This window comes from Lasioglossum baleicum, chromosome 10, assembly GCF_051020765.1.
Source record: "Lasioglossum baleicum chromosome 10, iyLasBale1, whole genome shotgun sequence".
Classification (NCBI taxonomy): Eukaryota; Metazoa; Arthropoda; class Insecta; order Hymenoptera; family Halictidae; genus Lasioglossum; species Lasioglossum baleicum.
The window spans coordinates 14,952,922-14,970,062 of NC_134938.1; the positions used below are offsets into that span (position 1 = coordinate 14,952,922).

General features: G+C 30.8%; 1 protein-coding gene across 3 annotated transcripts; it reads left to right on the forward strand.

Moving 5' to 3' along the window:
- Nucleotides 1-1,161: 1,161 nt before the first annotated feature.
- Atg18a (Autophagy-related 18a) lies at nt 1,162-17,120 on the forward strand. 3 transcript variants are annotated; one of them, XM_076431724.1, is made up of 11 exons: nt 1,162-1,558; nt 2,212-2,294; nt 2,390-2,556; nt 5,363-5,557; nt 5,634-5,750; nt 5,837-5,991; nt 6,072-6,245; nt 6,336-6,443; nt 8,930-9,036; nt 11,748-11,804; nt 13,710-17,120. In XM_076431724.1, exons 1-11 carry the CDS (start codon nt 1,422-1,424, stop codon nt 13,829-13,831), a joined length of 1,422 nt encoding a protein of 473 aa, XP_076287839.1. In that variant the 5' UTR covers nt 1,162-1,421; the 3' UTR covers nt 13,832-17,120. The 3 variants fall into 3 exon arrangements, with proteins under 3 accessions (XP_076287839.1, XP_076287840.1, XP_076287841.1); XM_076431725.1 differs by lacking the exon at nt 11,748-11,804 and having other exon boundaries at nt 1,167-1,558; XM_076431726.1 differs by lacking the exons at nt 11,748-11,804; nt 13,710-17,120 and adding an exon at nt 9,128-9,807 and having other exon boundaries at nt 1,168-1,558.
- Nucleotides 17,121-17,141: the final 21 nt, after the last annotated feature.

Genomic DNA, 17,141 nt, shown 5'->3' on the forward strand with positions numbered 1-17,141 from the left:
AAAATTCATGATATATATCACAGCTGACGCTAGGATGTAGCAGAACCAGCGGAACGATGGAACATGGATGGAACTTGGAACGAGCAACTGAATTTTCTTTCCGCTATTCTGTTTTCGAACAAATAAACTTGAAATTTTTACATTTTATTCTTGATTTTCATTACTGAATAACATTTTGTTATTCCATACTGTATACATACATATATGTATGTTCATATACACGCGCTTATATATGTAAAATGTTGTACTTCCTTGAAAGGGGAAGTTCCTGGGATTATTTGAAATAACTTTTTCCTTTGAGAAAATCTTCTCTGCAGCTTTGTTACGGAAAAACGCGAACCAATCAGAGCGCTTCTATTGGCTGCTCGCGCTGGCATTGGCTGGGCTGGAATCCGTCAGCCATAGCCGCGCTCTGATTGGACCGTGTTTTTCGTTAGTAACTTCTTGACAAAGCCGCTGAGAACATTTCTGCAAAGGAAAAAGTTACTATATACAAATGATCTCAGGAACAATCATCCCCTCGAGGAAGCACATTTTTTGGACAACCTGTATATATACATACAGAGACACATATATATACAAATGATATGTATTTATTGATATATATATATATATATATATATATATATAGAAGATATGTACAGATGTTGAAATTTTAAATTGGGTAGCATTTTGATTTATTTGTTTCAATTATTCTGCCTTTGGTATTTTTCAAAAAATTTGCCGCCCTTGGATATTTCCGCCCTGGGCTACAGCCCCTACAGCCCCTCCCCTTTAAATCCGCCACTGTGTATATACGCGAATACACAAAAATAAATATATATTTTTTATGTAAAAAGATGTGTAAAAATTTGAATTTTATTTTTGGCTATTATAACTTCGAAGAGCTAGAATAAACATGGTAAATGTATATGTAAAAATGTACATATCTATGTATATATGTATATAGTATATATAGATATATATGTATGTACACAGTAATACTTCACACACACACACACACACACAGTTTAATAAAATAATAGAATATTATTCAGTAATACAAATCAAGAAGAAATTGTAAAGAAGCCTATATAGCGACGACAACAAAATATCGGAAAGTAAATCTGATTCAGTGTTTGCGCGTTCCAAGTTCCGTCGTTCCGCTGGTTCAGATACATACTACTGTCAGCTGTTCAATATATGAAATAATGGTGTAGTATACAGCTGTACATACATACCTAGTAACTCGTAGGCATCATTCGACATCTGTTCCGAAATATTGTATAAGCGTGCGCGTGCGTATATTTGTATTTGCGTACGTGCAAGAAAGAACTAAGTGACAAAGGAAGGCAATAAAACTGAACAGGAAAAGAGATATAGAAAGAAATTAAGAAGGAAGTGCAGAAAGAGTGTTCTTACGCGCACCAACTGTGCGATTTATGCAAAATCTCGCGCGTAACGTGGATGTATTGACGCAAGGATTTAAATACAGTATATCAGGACTAATGAACCTCGCAAATCAAACTACTGATCCTCAAAGTGGTGTTTTCTTTGTTAACTTCAATCAGGATTGTACGTAAGTGTCGCGCCCACAACAACTATTTAGACAATTGGGGACATCGTCCTTTGTTCCCTAACCTCGTTCCCCTTATGCGAAACTGTTCCCTCCGTAAACTCGTATACGAGCTTTTGTTTACAAAAGTTTTATTTCCTCGCCCAGCGAAAACATTCTATCATTTCCTTTTCATATCGCGTCTTCTGACATGTACGTTTCGTATGTTACAATGTTTTCGATGCTTGTGCATCAGTAGTCGCGTTTTACCAAGTAATTGCGTTTTAATCATCTGTCTATGTTATTTAACTGATCGTATCGTAAATGGAGATGCTTCTCGCACGCGAGAACCATTTAACAAATCTTATTTTATTGCACTTTCGATATTAGCTTTTTTTTTACTGTTGTTAACGTTCTAAATTATTAAGAAATAAAGAACTATCATGTCGGTAATTATCTGAATTACCATCTGGTAATTTTGTAAAATTTATATTATTGGTATACATCGTTTGTATGTATACGTCTGATTCCAATGTATTTATACGATATTATAATGTAGATATATATATATATTGATAGAAGTATGAAGTAATAAATTCGATTAACTATACGCAAGAAGTATAAAAAAAGAACTATATATAATTGGCAATATGAAATTCTAATGAAATTTGTTACAGATCTTTGGCTGTAGGATCAAAAGCAGGTTATAAACTTTTCTCTTTGAACTCTGTCGACCATCTGGAAAAAATATATGAAAATGGTAATAATATCTCTATTATGTAAAAAGTAAATATTCAGATATATATGTATTCTAAGGTAAAATAATTAAATTGTTCAAAATTCCGTGCATAACAGATACCGTGGACATATGTATCGTTGAGCGATTGTTCAGCAGTAGCCTTGTGGCGATGGTCAGTTTATCATCACCTCGTAAACTCAAAGTTTGTCACTTCAGGAAGGGAACCGAAATTTGCTACTATAGTTACTCAAACACCATCTTGGCTGTGAAGCTCAATAGACTAGTAAGTGATTTTTATGTAATAATAACATTTAGGAGGATGTATTTGCTACTAATGTTTACTACTGAACTAAATTAAAGTAAAGTAAAGCACGAGTTATATGAACTTCTGTTCTTTTATAAACGTTTAATAACTTCAGTTACTTTTGGAAAAACATATCTCAATTGCTTTGTAGCTAGAGAAAAAGATAGAATCAGTTTCTATCTTCATAGATCAAGAAAAAGAATTATAAAATATACGAATGTTGAAGTACTTTCTTTATGGATTATGTGATCCATGATTAGTTTTTATATTTCATTAAATTCAATGAATCGTTGTGTTTAATAAATTTGTTCCAGTATTCAGAGCTTGACTTGCTTATATTTTCAGAAGGAAGTAACTAAGTATTATGTATGAGAATTTGATTTCTACATTATTTTATGTTTGCAGGATACTTTTTTTCATACACATTTAATGGGAATATTACCTTTATTACTTCGTATATACAGTGATTCCGATTAATATTCGGACACTATAAAAAAAACGATAACTTTTATAATGTACGATTTGAACTTTTGAAGAGAATACGATTTGAAGCCCACATAAAAAAGTTGCAAAACACAACTTGTAGTGTTTACTCCGCAATTCCGGCAACTTGGAATTTTCTTCAAAAATTTTTGTCCTGTTGTGCAGCAAACTAATTGTTCTAACTTCTCAAAAAAAGTTAAAATCGTATGGTAGAATAGTAAAATATTATCGTCTTTTAAGAGCATCCGAATATTAATGGGAGTCACTGTACATTATTGGATAATAGAAAACGTGAGAAGACTTGCAACTTAGTTTACATATTATACTTTCACGTATTGCAACAAATATCATAACATGCACATGATATTCAATTAGTGTTCGCGTAATTAGGAGAACTCTATTAGTAGAACATAAGGGAGCTACTACCCTTGAAAATAATAAGATTCATTCTTTTTTCTTCCATATATGAGTCTTCATATGTCCGAGTGGACAAAATGGCCATTCACGTATGGATCAGAGTATTACATATACAGGGTGTCCCACACAACTGGAACAGGCTGTACCTCCTAAACGGTCGGGAATACAGGAAAATGTTATAAGAAGTTGAATGGCATCAGATGGTGCATACTACGCAACTAATTTTATGCACTTTTGTGCATCGCTGCATCAGAAAAATGCAACTGCACTTTTTTTAAAAATAAAAACCTACATTTTTGACTGCACCAATCGATGCAGTTTGTTGTGCTCTACATAAAAGTACTAACATACTTATGCTCTAAACTTATTCGTTAGGAAGTTATCGAAGCTAAAAACATAACGTAGGTACTCCGCAACACTTGCCAAGACCGAAATAATTCAGTGAACTTTTAGCTTCGATAACTTCTTAACGAATAAGTTTAGGGCATAAGTATGTTAGTACTTTTATGTAGAGCACAACAAACTGCATCGATTGGTGCAGTCAAAAATGTAGGTTTACATTTTAAAAGATAGTGCAGTTGCATTTTTCTGATGCACCGATGCACAAAAGTGCATAAAATTAGTTGCGTAGTATGCACCGTCTGACGCCATTCAACTTTTTCTTATAACATTTTCCTCTATTCCTGACCGTTTAGGAGGTACAGCCTGTTCCAGTTGCGTGGGACGCCCTGTATAGAAAGCAATATTCCAATGTTTAGGATTGTCTCTATCTTTATTCCTAATTCTAGTACTGCTCTCTAAAAAATGAAACTAACTTACACAAACTAAGATTACACGACTACCAATAACTTTAAACATATTGGTATTTGCAAAACTGATAAAAAAATATGTAGTTTAAAGTACACTTCTCGTGGTTACATAATTTTTGTACGTTTATAATCGTTACGAGTAAACAATTGAATATAAATCCTCCAGAGATCGAACAAATATTACATCTTGTTTGACAAAAAAGATTCTTAATAAAAATTATCAATTCCATTTATTGCCACTTGACAAATAATGATTTTTTTAAAGACTGTGTAGAAAAGTTAATAAACACACAGATTAATAACTATTGTTCTAATATTACAATGTGTCACGCTGCGCTTGGGCAATTATGTTGAGACTGCAAAATAATAAAAAGTACAGCTTGTCAAATCTATTATAGCTGTGCGGTTGAATGTCCCCCGCAAGGGGAAATCTCCCTGCTGCGCAATGGTAGGTAGGCGGAACCTCGCAACTAGTGTTCCTGATTTCTCAACATTTTTCATTTCTGGAGAAATGAGAAATATGACCATATTTCTCGAGAATTCTTCTCTTGTCAAGTGCGGTCTTTGTTTTTGTCTGCGCATTCCTAAGTTTTGGTCAACCGCACAGCTAGATTTGACAAGCTGTAAATTTTGAAAATTCTTACACTATTCTGCAAGATATTCTCGGAAGAATATTTTGAGAATCGGTGTATACAATATTTGTTTGATCAGGGATCAATTCGGCAATTATGAAATTTCAATATAAGTTTGATCGTCTGCAATTTTGTCAGTCTTGTATACTTTCTGTTTTTTAAATTACTGATTAGACAATGGGTTAGTAACGCTTTATAAAGTATCTCCATCAGAATCATATCAAGACTTCTCTCTGAAATTAATCGTTCCATTAGAAGAAAGTTAGTTGTACAACTTTTTATATTTTTCATGCTCGAAAAATAATCGATTTCTTAGTGTAAATTATAGATATACGAATCAAGTGCAGTTGTGTCAATATCAGTATAAACAATGATCTGTTCTAATATTACAATTTCGTTGAACTGTGTAATGAATCTGTATAAACGAAGAATGTGTATTTGCAGAGATTAGTAGTATGTTTGGAAGAGTCATTATATATTCATAATATAAAGGATATGAAGGTGCTACATACAATTCGAGACACTCCACGCAATTTAGCAGGTCTGTGCACACTATCGATAAACAGTGACAATTGTTATTTAGCCTATCCTGGCTCGAATACAATTGGAGAAGTTCAAATATTTGACACGATTAATCTTGTAAGTATTAATCAATATTTTCACATTACACCCTATATACTTTATATATTTAAACATAAATTTCTTTCTCTTGCAGCAAGCTAAAAACATGATTCCTGCACATGACAGTCCATTAGCGGCACTTGTATTTTGCCCTAATGGTACCAAAGTAGCTACCGCTTCCGAGAAGGGTACTGTAATTAGAGTTTTTCAAGTAAGTATAATCATTCGTATAGTACTGATTTTTTATTCAGTTCTAAAATTTAGATGCATTGCTTAAGGTTCTTTATATCTCTGAAGGTTCATGATGGTACAAAACTGTTTGAGTTTCGTCGCGGAGTTAAAAGATGCGTGTCTATAAGCAGTCTTGCTTTTAGTATGGATTCTATGTTTCTTTGTTGCTCAAGTAATACGGAAACAGTGCATATTTTCAAGTTGGAAATACCAAATGAAGCGTACGTAAATGGTTCCTTTTAATTTTGATAGAAGTATCGCCATTGTTGTATTTAAATTTTGTATATTTCTTATGATACAGACTGAAACAAGCTACGGAAGAGTCACAAACTTGGATGGGGTATTTATCGAAGGCTGTATCAGCATCAGCTAATTATTTACCTTCACAAGTTACTGACGTTTTTAATCAGGGACGTGCCTTTGCCAGTGTCCATTTGCCATTTCAAGGGTTAAAGAATGTATGTGCCATCACAGAGTAAGTACAATTCAATTGAATGTATAAATTTCATAGAAGTACCTCGCGTACATGATACATTTTAACAGAAACATTTCTATTGTTGTACAGAGTACACGAAGTGCTTAGGTTGTTGGTGGCTAGCGCAGATGGCTATTTGTACGTTTATAATTTGGATACAACAGAAGGTGGAGATTGTACGCTGCTAAAACAGCATAGGTTTGTAACTTCAGAAAATACCTAAAACACTCTGAGACAGTCTTTGTCTGAGGATCTTTCGATCGATATTTGAAATCATTTATTATTACTATTTTACATACGTATTGTCGATGTCTCGTAACGTGTGGTACTCGGAAGGAATGCAGAAGGAATTCGCAAAGAAACAGTCGGATCGTGTCGTCCCGTGTCTCGTGTCATTGGTAGACTCCGGATCTTGATGCAAAGTAAAAAGTTTGAGCATCAATTGCAAGACACGGAAGCTAAATATAAATTTATATTTTTTTACTAATAATTTTAATGTAGTAATAATAGTATATTAATACTTTTAACGTCTTTTAATCTGTTCACTGTTTCAAATTGCTTCAAAATGCATAAAATCCGGAGTATTGTTATGAGACACCGACAATATATTATTTGGATAAATATCTGGCGTCTTTCTATGAATTGAATTGATTAAATTTAAACACTACTAAAATACATAATGAAGTGTGGCCAAATATGTAATCGATTTGTGTGATTATATCGATGTTATTTTTCGCTGATGAAATTGATAATACGATTGAGAAATATAACTGTAATAAATTGCAGCTATTCTCCCCTACAACGCGGTAGCTATGTTCCTAAATTTTACTGTATCATGTAAGATAGAATTAAGAACTACAATAGTACAAAGTGCAATGTCAGATTCCACTAGTTAACAGAACTACAATTACCTCGATCTCGGAAATGTAAGAAACATGTTTGTTAAGAGAGGAAATATGAATGTGCAACACAATAAACAAATACATTTGATATTGGGGTGATTCCATGCGAAATCGGACACTTGAATGAATCGTGACATATGAATGAATCTCAGAAGATTTTTCCAATATCTTCAAAATTGTTCGTTTTACAAACATGTAAGAAAGAGCGTCAACCTATTTTCATTAAATTATAACAGCTGAACTAACGAACTTATAGCGAAACATAAGAATATCTAATAAAAATGATGTCAGTCGAGGAAAATGATTTCTCTACCATTTGTTTCGCAATTGTTCGAAACAAATGCAACGATTTTATAGCGGGGGAAAATTTATAAAATTGAAAAATTAAAATGTAGCCCCAATTTAACCCCTTGCTCTACGATTTATTTTACTACTTAAAACTTAAAACAGTAAAAACATTGAAAAAATATGGAGACGTTATTTTCAATTAATTAAAATTATTGCATAAAAATTCGCTGTCCAGTAATTATATTATTGTAAATCTGGGTTATCTAGTTATTAATCATAAAACATTATACAACAAAATGTTAAGTCCTTGTTCTACACTTCCTTCACACTCTGTCCCATCATTTTCCAATGGACGTATTTGCCATTTTCTCGCGATGTCCATTGGACAGTGATAGTAAACGTTTCCAAAAATAAATATTATCGACGCAGAGTGAGTTTTCCTAGTAATTTATAACTGCATTAAATACTATGGCGGTCGCATTATGGTAGGTATGAGGACGGCAGGTATAAATGCTGTACGTCGGCGGCCATCCGAGCCGTTTTATTGCGGTGCAGCGTCCATTTCAAATAATTTTCATTTCGTCAATTTTAAAGTATCCGCATTTCTAAACACGCGTTCGTGAAGGGTACACTTTGGGGCTACATCCCCATTTCTTTCCAATTTAAACATTTTCCCCTGCTACAGAAACATTGCATTTGTTTAAAACAATCTCAATACATATGGTGGAAAATCATTTTTCTCAACTGACATCATTTTTATTAGATACTCTTATGTTTTCGCTATAAGTTCCTAAAACCTCATTTTCGTCGGTTTGTTAATTCAGCTGTTATAATTTAATGAAGATAGGTGGACGCTCTTTCTTACATGTTTGTAAAATGAACAAAAATCCTTCGAGATTCTTTCATATGTCACGGAAAGCTACAACATATTCAAATGTGAAGAAAATTTGGAACACTTGAATATGAGCAATTGCTAATTTGCTATTTATTTCAATATTGGCGGGTTAGCTCGTAAATCTTTCTAAATTATACCAAGAAAGTTTTATTTTGCATAAACTTATTATCATAGTTTACATTTCCTTGAGGAATTTTAACAAAATTTTGTCTATGAATCAAATTTATTACACAACGAAGTTCCCTTTGCAGAGGCTTGTGCCTCTTCTAGTAAAAATGTAGACTTACTCCGAAGTCAAGTTAGTCTTGTCATTAGACAGCGGATCTTTATGCAAAATAAAAATTTTCTACCTGATTTGCAACAAACTGGAGTGAAACAGAAATTGGTTTTCTTTCTTAACATGCTTAATATAGGTTGAGAATAATATAACAGTATTTAGAAATTCTTCTATTGTTATAATAAATGCATAAAATCCGTTGTCTATTCATCATATTAGTCTGTATTTCAGAATAGACTGATTCAGAAAAATGTTTCTTTTTGTTTTCTTGTAGGAACTTTACATTGAAAAACATATGATAAACGTAATTAATATTTTATAGATTAGATGGCAAACGAGATGAAGTAGATTGTGCCAGCGTATCTACAGCAGGATCAGGATCGGGAGAAACTCCTGCAGCGAATACTACACGAATAGTACAAAATGCAGGTATGACAATATCATAAACATTTCTTTGTATAAAGTAACAATGTAGGTTTTCAAATTGAGCGAGTTGACGATAAAGATATATTGTTCGCAGATAGTAACAACACAGTAAAACTTATATTGATATGAAATATATTTGAGTATATATATATATATATTTAAATTACGATTCTTTGAAATAACATTTTTCGATGTTGATATATAGTTTATCAGATGGAAATAATTGAACGTAATCGAGTATTGTTTTATACTGAAACGTTGATATACAGAAAATTAATTTTCGTGTTTCTTATGCAAGACAAATAAAGCATACACACAAGCAAATTATTTTGGTGTAAATCGGTGAGCAACTGAATGAGCGAGCGAGTGAAAGATAGGGATAATTTGTGCTTGAATGCACAAATTGGTAATTACATACATATATCGCGACTAATATATATATATATAAATACAGTAATGCTTTATCGATGCATATATATATATGCGTTTTCTTGTAAATAATGTATTTGGACTCGATCTGTTTAAGAAATTGTAAATTTACAAAGCGAAATGAATGTTACATTTCATTTTTAAGAAAACCAATTTCTGGAGATTGTGGTACTTCCCTCTTATACACAGTTTTTGTATTTTCAATTATATATATAATACAAACATTAAATGTAGCATTAATTTTATACATTAAATACGACAACTGTTATATAATATTTCAAATTAATTTATATCATCTTGTACACGTAGACATGAATATAAATGGATATTGAGTAAAATGATAAATGGTTTTTTTCTTATGCTGTGAATAATGAAAAATTATCTTTTTTTACAACATATAATGCCTGTCATAATTATTTTACATAATATATATATATGTGTACATACATAACGTGGAATGAAAAAGTGGAATGAACACAAAGAACTGTTGCTCGTTTATTGGCTATGTGTTCGTAATATAAAATTCAATGGATCACGTTTACAATCAAATATATACATTCTAATAAATTTCAATAAAGTCCAATGAGCTTATATATGTATATGTATCATTCAGTTTTTTGTAAGTACTATATTGATACATATTTTTAATAATTTTGTCAAATGATATTTATTTCAAGTTTTAATCGAAATAAGCGAAGCTAAAATTCTTTAAATAACAGAAGTTTAACTTGGAAATACATCTAAATCGACCAACTATGTTTGTGCGTGACGTCAACAACATCGCTGCTTGATTAAAATATAAATACTATTTTTATACGTTTCATTTCCAACATATACTCCATACGTATGCTTCTTTCCATGCGTATGGTAAAATAGAAGATAACGAAATGAAATATAACTACATACTATTAAGCTTGTACCCACAGTATACAAGAACAATGTTTTAACGTTTTAAATAATTGTTTCACTCGCAAATAATAATAGAAAAATTTTAATATTTCACATGCGTGCTTTACATTAAAAAAAAGATATTTTCAAATTTTTAGTAATCTATACTAATATAAATATGTACGTGAATAATTAGTACAATATAGACACTGAAGTAAAAAGTGTTGATCTTGTAATCAGCAACAAAAATGTAATTTTTCGTTCTAAAAATATTAAATAATAAGTTATTAAACATTTGGTAATAGCTGTTAAAATGTTGTTAGTTTTAGTTTCATTAGACCATGATCATCGTGTATCTTTATATTTTTCTCTAACTTCTTTTACCTTGACAGTAGTTCTTTTTATCTTTTCAAGGCTTTTTAATGTGATGTATACTTGCTTCTTCGTATTCTTGTGATAAGTTGAGATAAATCTGTTTCTATACTTGTAGATGCTGCTTTATTAATTTTAACATGTACGTTTACTTTTTTATACATTTATATATATTATACCATTTTTATTTTGCAATTATCCTGCTATCTACAAAAATATATTTCCTTTCCATACAATGGATGGTAGAAGATTAATGAACTTGCAGATAATATTCCTGAACAATTGCATATGTTGATAATTAGACTGCGAATCTTTATGCATTTATGGCTTATCAAAATTTCCGAAAAATGCTGAAGTATTAAATTCAACAGAATTTAGTACGATTTTTATTTATTTTGGATCTACAAATGTCATTACCAATGAAAATAGAATTTTATTTGGTACCACTTTCTCAAGATTTGTCTACAAAAATTGAAAATCGCATAAACATCCGCAGTCTATTGATAATTTATTAACATATTGTCGTTTTTTCAAAGATGTAATCTTATAATAAAAACAGACAATAAGAAAATAATCCAAATGTTTGTAGACACTTGTAACAAATTGAATAAAATGTATACCATCTATTTAAGATGTTAAACAGTTGTTATTATATACTGTGATTAATAGCAAGTTGATTATGTTTAATTCTGTCGTGACATGTGAGAAAGACATTGTATTACATGTAGATGGATTAATGTTTCCAATCTTATGAAACTTACCACACCTAATTTCAAATATCGTGTTCAACATGATTCATCAAGTTCTCTGTACAAATATTAATTACTGATTCAGTATGTGTGTATGCGTGTATGTATGTCAGTGTAAGGAGGCCTTGATTGATTATGCATTGGAATTTTCTTTTTTTTCTCGCTTCTAACCCCTCGCAATTGAATATAGGCAATTTCTTCAGGGGCTGAAGGGGGGCCCCAAAACACAACTGACCTTACTTGATGTAATTTTTTTCTTTTTATCGTCCATTGAAGCCTGCATAAATAGCTACGCGGGTGTGGTACGCGGACGTTCGCCAGACTCCATGTCAGGTACTGGTATATCCTCTTTTCTGTCCCTTGTTTATTTTTTGCACAAGCTTAACGAAGATTAATATAAATATATACAGTAACAGTCAGCAAATTCTTATATGGTTCGGATGATCAGTTTTTTATTCTATGGTAATATATGATTTAGATTTAATCAACTAATCTATTTTAGATGTATGCAATTGTCTCACACACGCTTTTAGATCTATATATATGCATTTAGACTGCGGTTATAAAAATTAATGTAACTTTTAAAACTATATTTAATATATATGTATAATATGCACATTCATGCAAGGCACTAAACATAATATAATTTTTAATATAACAAAACTGAAGGTCTCTGTTCAGTTTTTACACTTACTAATTCATGGAAAATTATAATACAACGTTCAAACATTATTATATATGAAAATACAATATATATATATACAAGATATTCCAAACTTTCTGATCTACAAGAATGAAAAATATACAGTAGCGGACAGAAGTTTAAGACCGCTCTAAAAAAGACGATAACTTTTTTAATATTGTACTATACGATTTGAGCTTTTTTGGGAAGCTAGAGCAATTAGTTTACTAAAGGATGTGAAAAGAAATTTTTTCAAAAATTGAAATTCATCGGAATTGTTGAAAAAAATACTAAAAGTTGGATTTTTAACTTTTTCATGTGGGCCTATATTGAAAATTTAAAAAATACGTTTCGTAGATCTGTGTCAATTAAACATATTCTGAAAATTTCGTCAAAATCGGTCGACGTTGCAATGAGCTAGAAACGTTTAAAGATGGTAAAAATTGCAGATTTTCACGATTTATTGCCGTAAATCATGAAAACGTATTTTTTAAAAAAGTTAAAAATTCAACTTCTAGTATTTTTTCAACAATTCCGATCAATTACAATTTTTGACAAAATTTCTTTTCACATCCTTTAGTAAACTAATTGCTCTAGCTTCCCAAAAAAGTTCAAATCGTATAGTACAATATTAAAAAAGTAATCGTCTTCTTTAGAGCGGTCTTAAACTTTTATCCGCTACTGTATATTTATCGAACCAGACGAATGGAGTTAATAAACAAGACACTGCATTTTTTCTATCAAATGAATCATATATAAACTCGTGACTACATTTCCATTTAATGTGGAATGTAACTTTAAAAACAATAATTATTAATGATTTCTCATGATTAAATCTACAAGATCTACTATTATAAGTTATGATTTTCCTATATGTGTCAACACAGAACCGAGAATTGACTTAGAATGGGAAATATTACTGTAATATTATTTATTCTTCAAATGCATTTTTAGCCATGGCTTCTTAACAATAATACTCTTGAAGAAAATCACTTTATTTATGAATATTAAAAATAAACAATGTTTTCTGTTAGTTCAATCAATTGTATTAAGTATATTATTGGAAAAATCAACCGTATAGTTTTTCTCAACAAAGAAATTCCTCCATTATTTCAACCTTAATTCTGAACAGAGTCCAATTTTGTTTGTTTTCAAACTTATGCAATTTGGAAGTAAATATATATTTATAACTACCGGTTATTTACTAAAAATGTACGATTGCTAAATAATGAATCACTTGCGTATTCATATCATCAATTTTGTATTCATTGAAATGATTAGTAATAATTACTAATGAATGTTTTCACTGCGTTGTAAAGAAAGCAATGGTAATTGAAATATTTTTCACACGTGTTTCGTGTAAAGAGTTCCTCCGAAACGTTCCTTGACAATCAAAGTTGAAGAGAAGTATGCGAATATATACGTACTAATCAATCGTGAAGGATATTATCTATTACCATTGATATTCAGTTTCATACATCTTTATCGTTATATCCGCTTAAAATAATTCGCAAACTTGAAACGATCATACTGGACGTACATAAATGAATTTATAGATTCAGAGAAGTATCATGAGATGATAGCAGCAACCGAGAGTCCGCCAGGATATTCGGGTTCGTTTCGTTTGAAAGATGACGCGGAATTTCCACCTGTTACGCAAAGGACGGACATCTACTAATTCCAGCATATCAAACATTTCTGACGAAGACGAATCAATTACGTTTACGATCGAAATTAAACGTGCACTCCCGCTCATAAGTCAGTTAGGACAGTGATCATAATTTGTATTCAACTCTGCAAAAATGAAATAATCGTTGGAGGATACGAATAAATGTTTCCTCATTTAAAAGTTTACGTATCAAGGAAAGGATGCTGTACTTATATATCAGAAATCTTACCAATTAGTAAAAAAATATTTATAATTTTCTTTTCATTGAAGAATCAATTTTTTCTTACTTTCTGTTGCTGTATTATTCCATTCCATTCTCCAAAATATTCCGCAAATGTGTTTTCAAAGTAGGGCAAAAGTTTCGTACCTCTCATTCCAGTTCATCGTATAATTTTTCTATAAAGTTAAAGGTTCATAATCTATGCGAAACACCAGAGTTTTACTAAAAACTAGAGGTGTCCTAAGGACTTATGAGCGGGAGTGTATATGTACAGACCAGCGTTATGTGCTTATGGTCGTGACTAAGGTTGTACATTTAAAAAAAGAAGAAAAACTCCAAACACATAGTGTTCGATAGTGTTCGGCATGAATGATTGTAAGAGAAGAAATTATCGAGCGTATATCAGTTATGTAATTGACTCCAAAATGATCCTGTAATAAGATACAATTTTTATTGTGGTATTTGGGAATTGATATTCCAAAAGGATTAGTTGAACTTCCTTCATCGGATTGTGATTGTTTGTGAAAAGTATCTTTGTATCGATACGTTGTCATCATTCATCGATATAAATGCAATTAATCGAAGCAGCTGTAAAGTGCTTTAAAAACAATGAGAAAATTTCGATATTGTGCTAAAAAGTATTTAACATATAAATATGCTTAACATAAAATGACATATAGACAGTTAAGTATTTTTACCATGATAACGATCATAAAATATAGTACATATGTTATACGTGTTCTGGAAAATAAAGCGTTTATAGGAAAAGAACCGGAACAGTTTTACTAAATATCTTTATGTTATGTTCTCAATATATATATATTTGTATCTGGAAAATAAATTGTTTGTTCCTCTTACAGGAATGATAATCGAGAAGGAAGGAAATTGCTGTTTATAGAAAATATATATATATATATAAGTAACGCTCCGGAATAATTTAACATTGCGAACCATTTTGAAAAGCATATCTTATTACCGTTTTGTAAGAATTTAATACTCTGAACATTTAGAAAACTGTATGGGTTGTCATGTTGTCTTTATAAAAATGTGTTCTTTCAACTTGATCACTTCGGTGATCGTTTACAGTTTAAAACTAATATAATAATAGTTCATGAATACAACATTTCAATTGTATTTATGGTTTATGTAAGCTTAGAAAAATGTCTCGTTAAGCACATTCAGTAAAATACGGTAAATATTCTTACTGTATCAAGAGTTTCATTGGTTCGAAAGTAAAATAAAATTGATATTCAACCTGTTCAATATAATGTTCACTTTATCATGGGCATGTGTGGTAAATTACATTTTGCAGTATATCTCTGATGTTTTAAGGGGAATCACAATTTAGTCTTTTAGCAAAAAATCATCTCTTAAAGAACAAAAAGTAAGTACATAATAGAAATCAACGTAAAGAACCAATTTATATGAACAGACGAAATTAGGAAAATTCAGAGAATAACTAATAAAGAGATATTACACAGAAACCCACATATCTAATATATACTTCTATCGGTACTAATATTATTTGTGGTACACTTCGAGAATGTATAATTTTGTAATTATTATTTTGTATGCACAATGTTCGTTTTTATGTATTTTCTGCTGTTGACAATGGACCTAAATTCTATCAAACTTTTCTCCTGTAAAAAGAGTTTACCAATAAGAAACTTACCATTACTTATATTTGTATGATAAGCATATTAAACGATTTAATATCTGAACTGCAAACATATGAAATTATGGGGTTACCCTTGGCTCACCGACACTGTTTTCATCGACACGGTCAAATCGTCGACAAATGTCTTCATCGACACGGTCAAATCATAGACGTATGTTTTCATCGACGGTCCGTGTTTAACGACAGGTTTGAGTTCATTATTCATATCGCTTTAATTTCATTACTTAATATTTGTGTAATTATTGTACAATTTTTTTTATGTTTTGTAGTCTATACCAATATGTACATTCGTAGCATTCGTTCTTCATTTTTGTATACCTATTAATAAAGTTTGTTTATTTGAAGAAACTCTGATTAATAAAGTAGCAATGAAAACTATGATCTAAATAACAAAATGCTTTGTAATTCTCTCTTTATTATTTATTATACAAGCAACTAAATGCGTCGATACTAAATACGCGATTTGGTGTCGGTGGAAATGAATGAACTCAAACTTGTCTCTAAAGACGGACTGTTGATGAAAACATATGTCTACGATTTGACCGTGTCGATGAAAACATAGTGTCGACGTAAGTTACTGTCGGTCAAATCGTGTCGATGAAAACAGTGTCGGCGAAATGGGTTGTCGACGAACCAAGGGTAACCCGAAATAATGTTATTCCAATGAATATTTCGATTTCATTTATTCCTCTCTTTTGTTTACCACGCAACTGTAAATACTTTCTTAGACGAATATTTATAAGATAAAAGAAATGGAATTATTCCGTTTTGCTTAAACAAATTCAATATCTTTCGCAACCGTTTACTGCCAATAGTATGGTAATTATAATTTGTATAATACAAAATTATTTTATGCCATATTCATTACTCATTTGTACACTGTTTGTGTTCAGCTCGATATTTCTATACTTTTTTTGTTACAATGGCAATGAATTTTACGGTTCAGCAACGCCAAACGTAACGCGTAACAGGGAAGGAAATGAAAAATATGTAATAAGTATATTAAACGATTTAATATCTGAACTGCAAACATATAAAATAATGTTATATCCAATGAATATTTGGATTTCATTTATTCCTCTCTTTTGTTTACCACACAATTGTAAATATTTTTCTTAGACGAATATTTATAAAAGTGTATGTAATATAAACTAAAAATTCAGATTTTTACAATTAATAATATTGATCACTACTCTTAGTAAAATTTGTAAATGTCGTATAAATAAGTCCATAATACACATGTCACCACCTATTAATTAGTTTGTTAATCATCAATATGTATTTCACCGTTTCTAATCGTTATGATGAACGATAACATTCGATGTAAAATTATTGAAAACTTATGCCAGAAATATATAGAAACTGCATAACTCTTTTTATTGTATTGTACACCGATATAATTTTATTTACTGTTATTACCC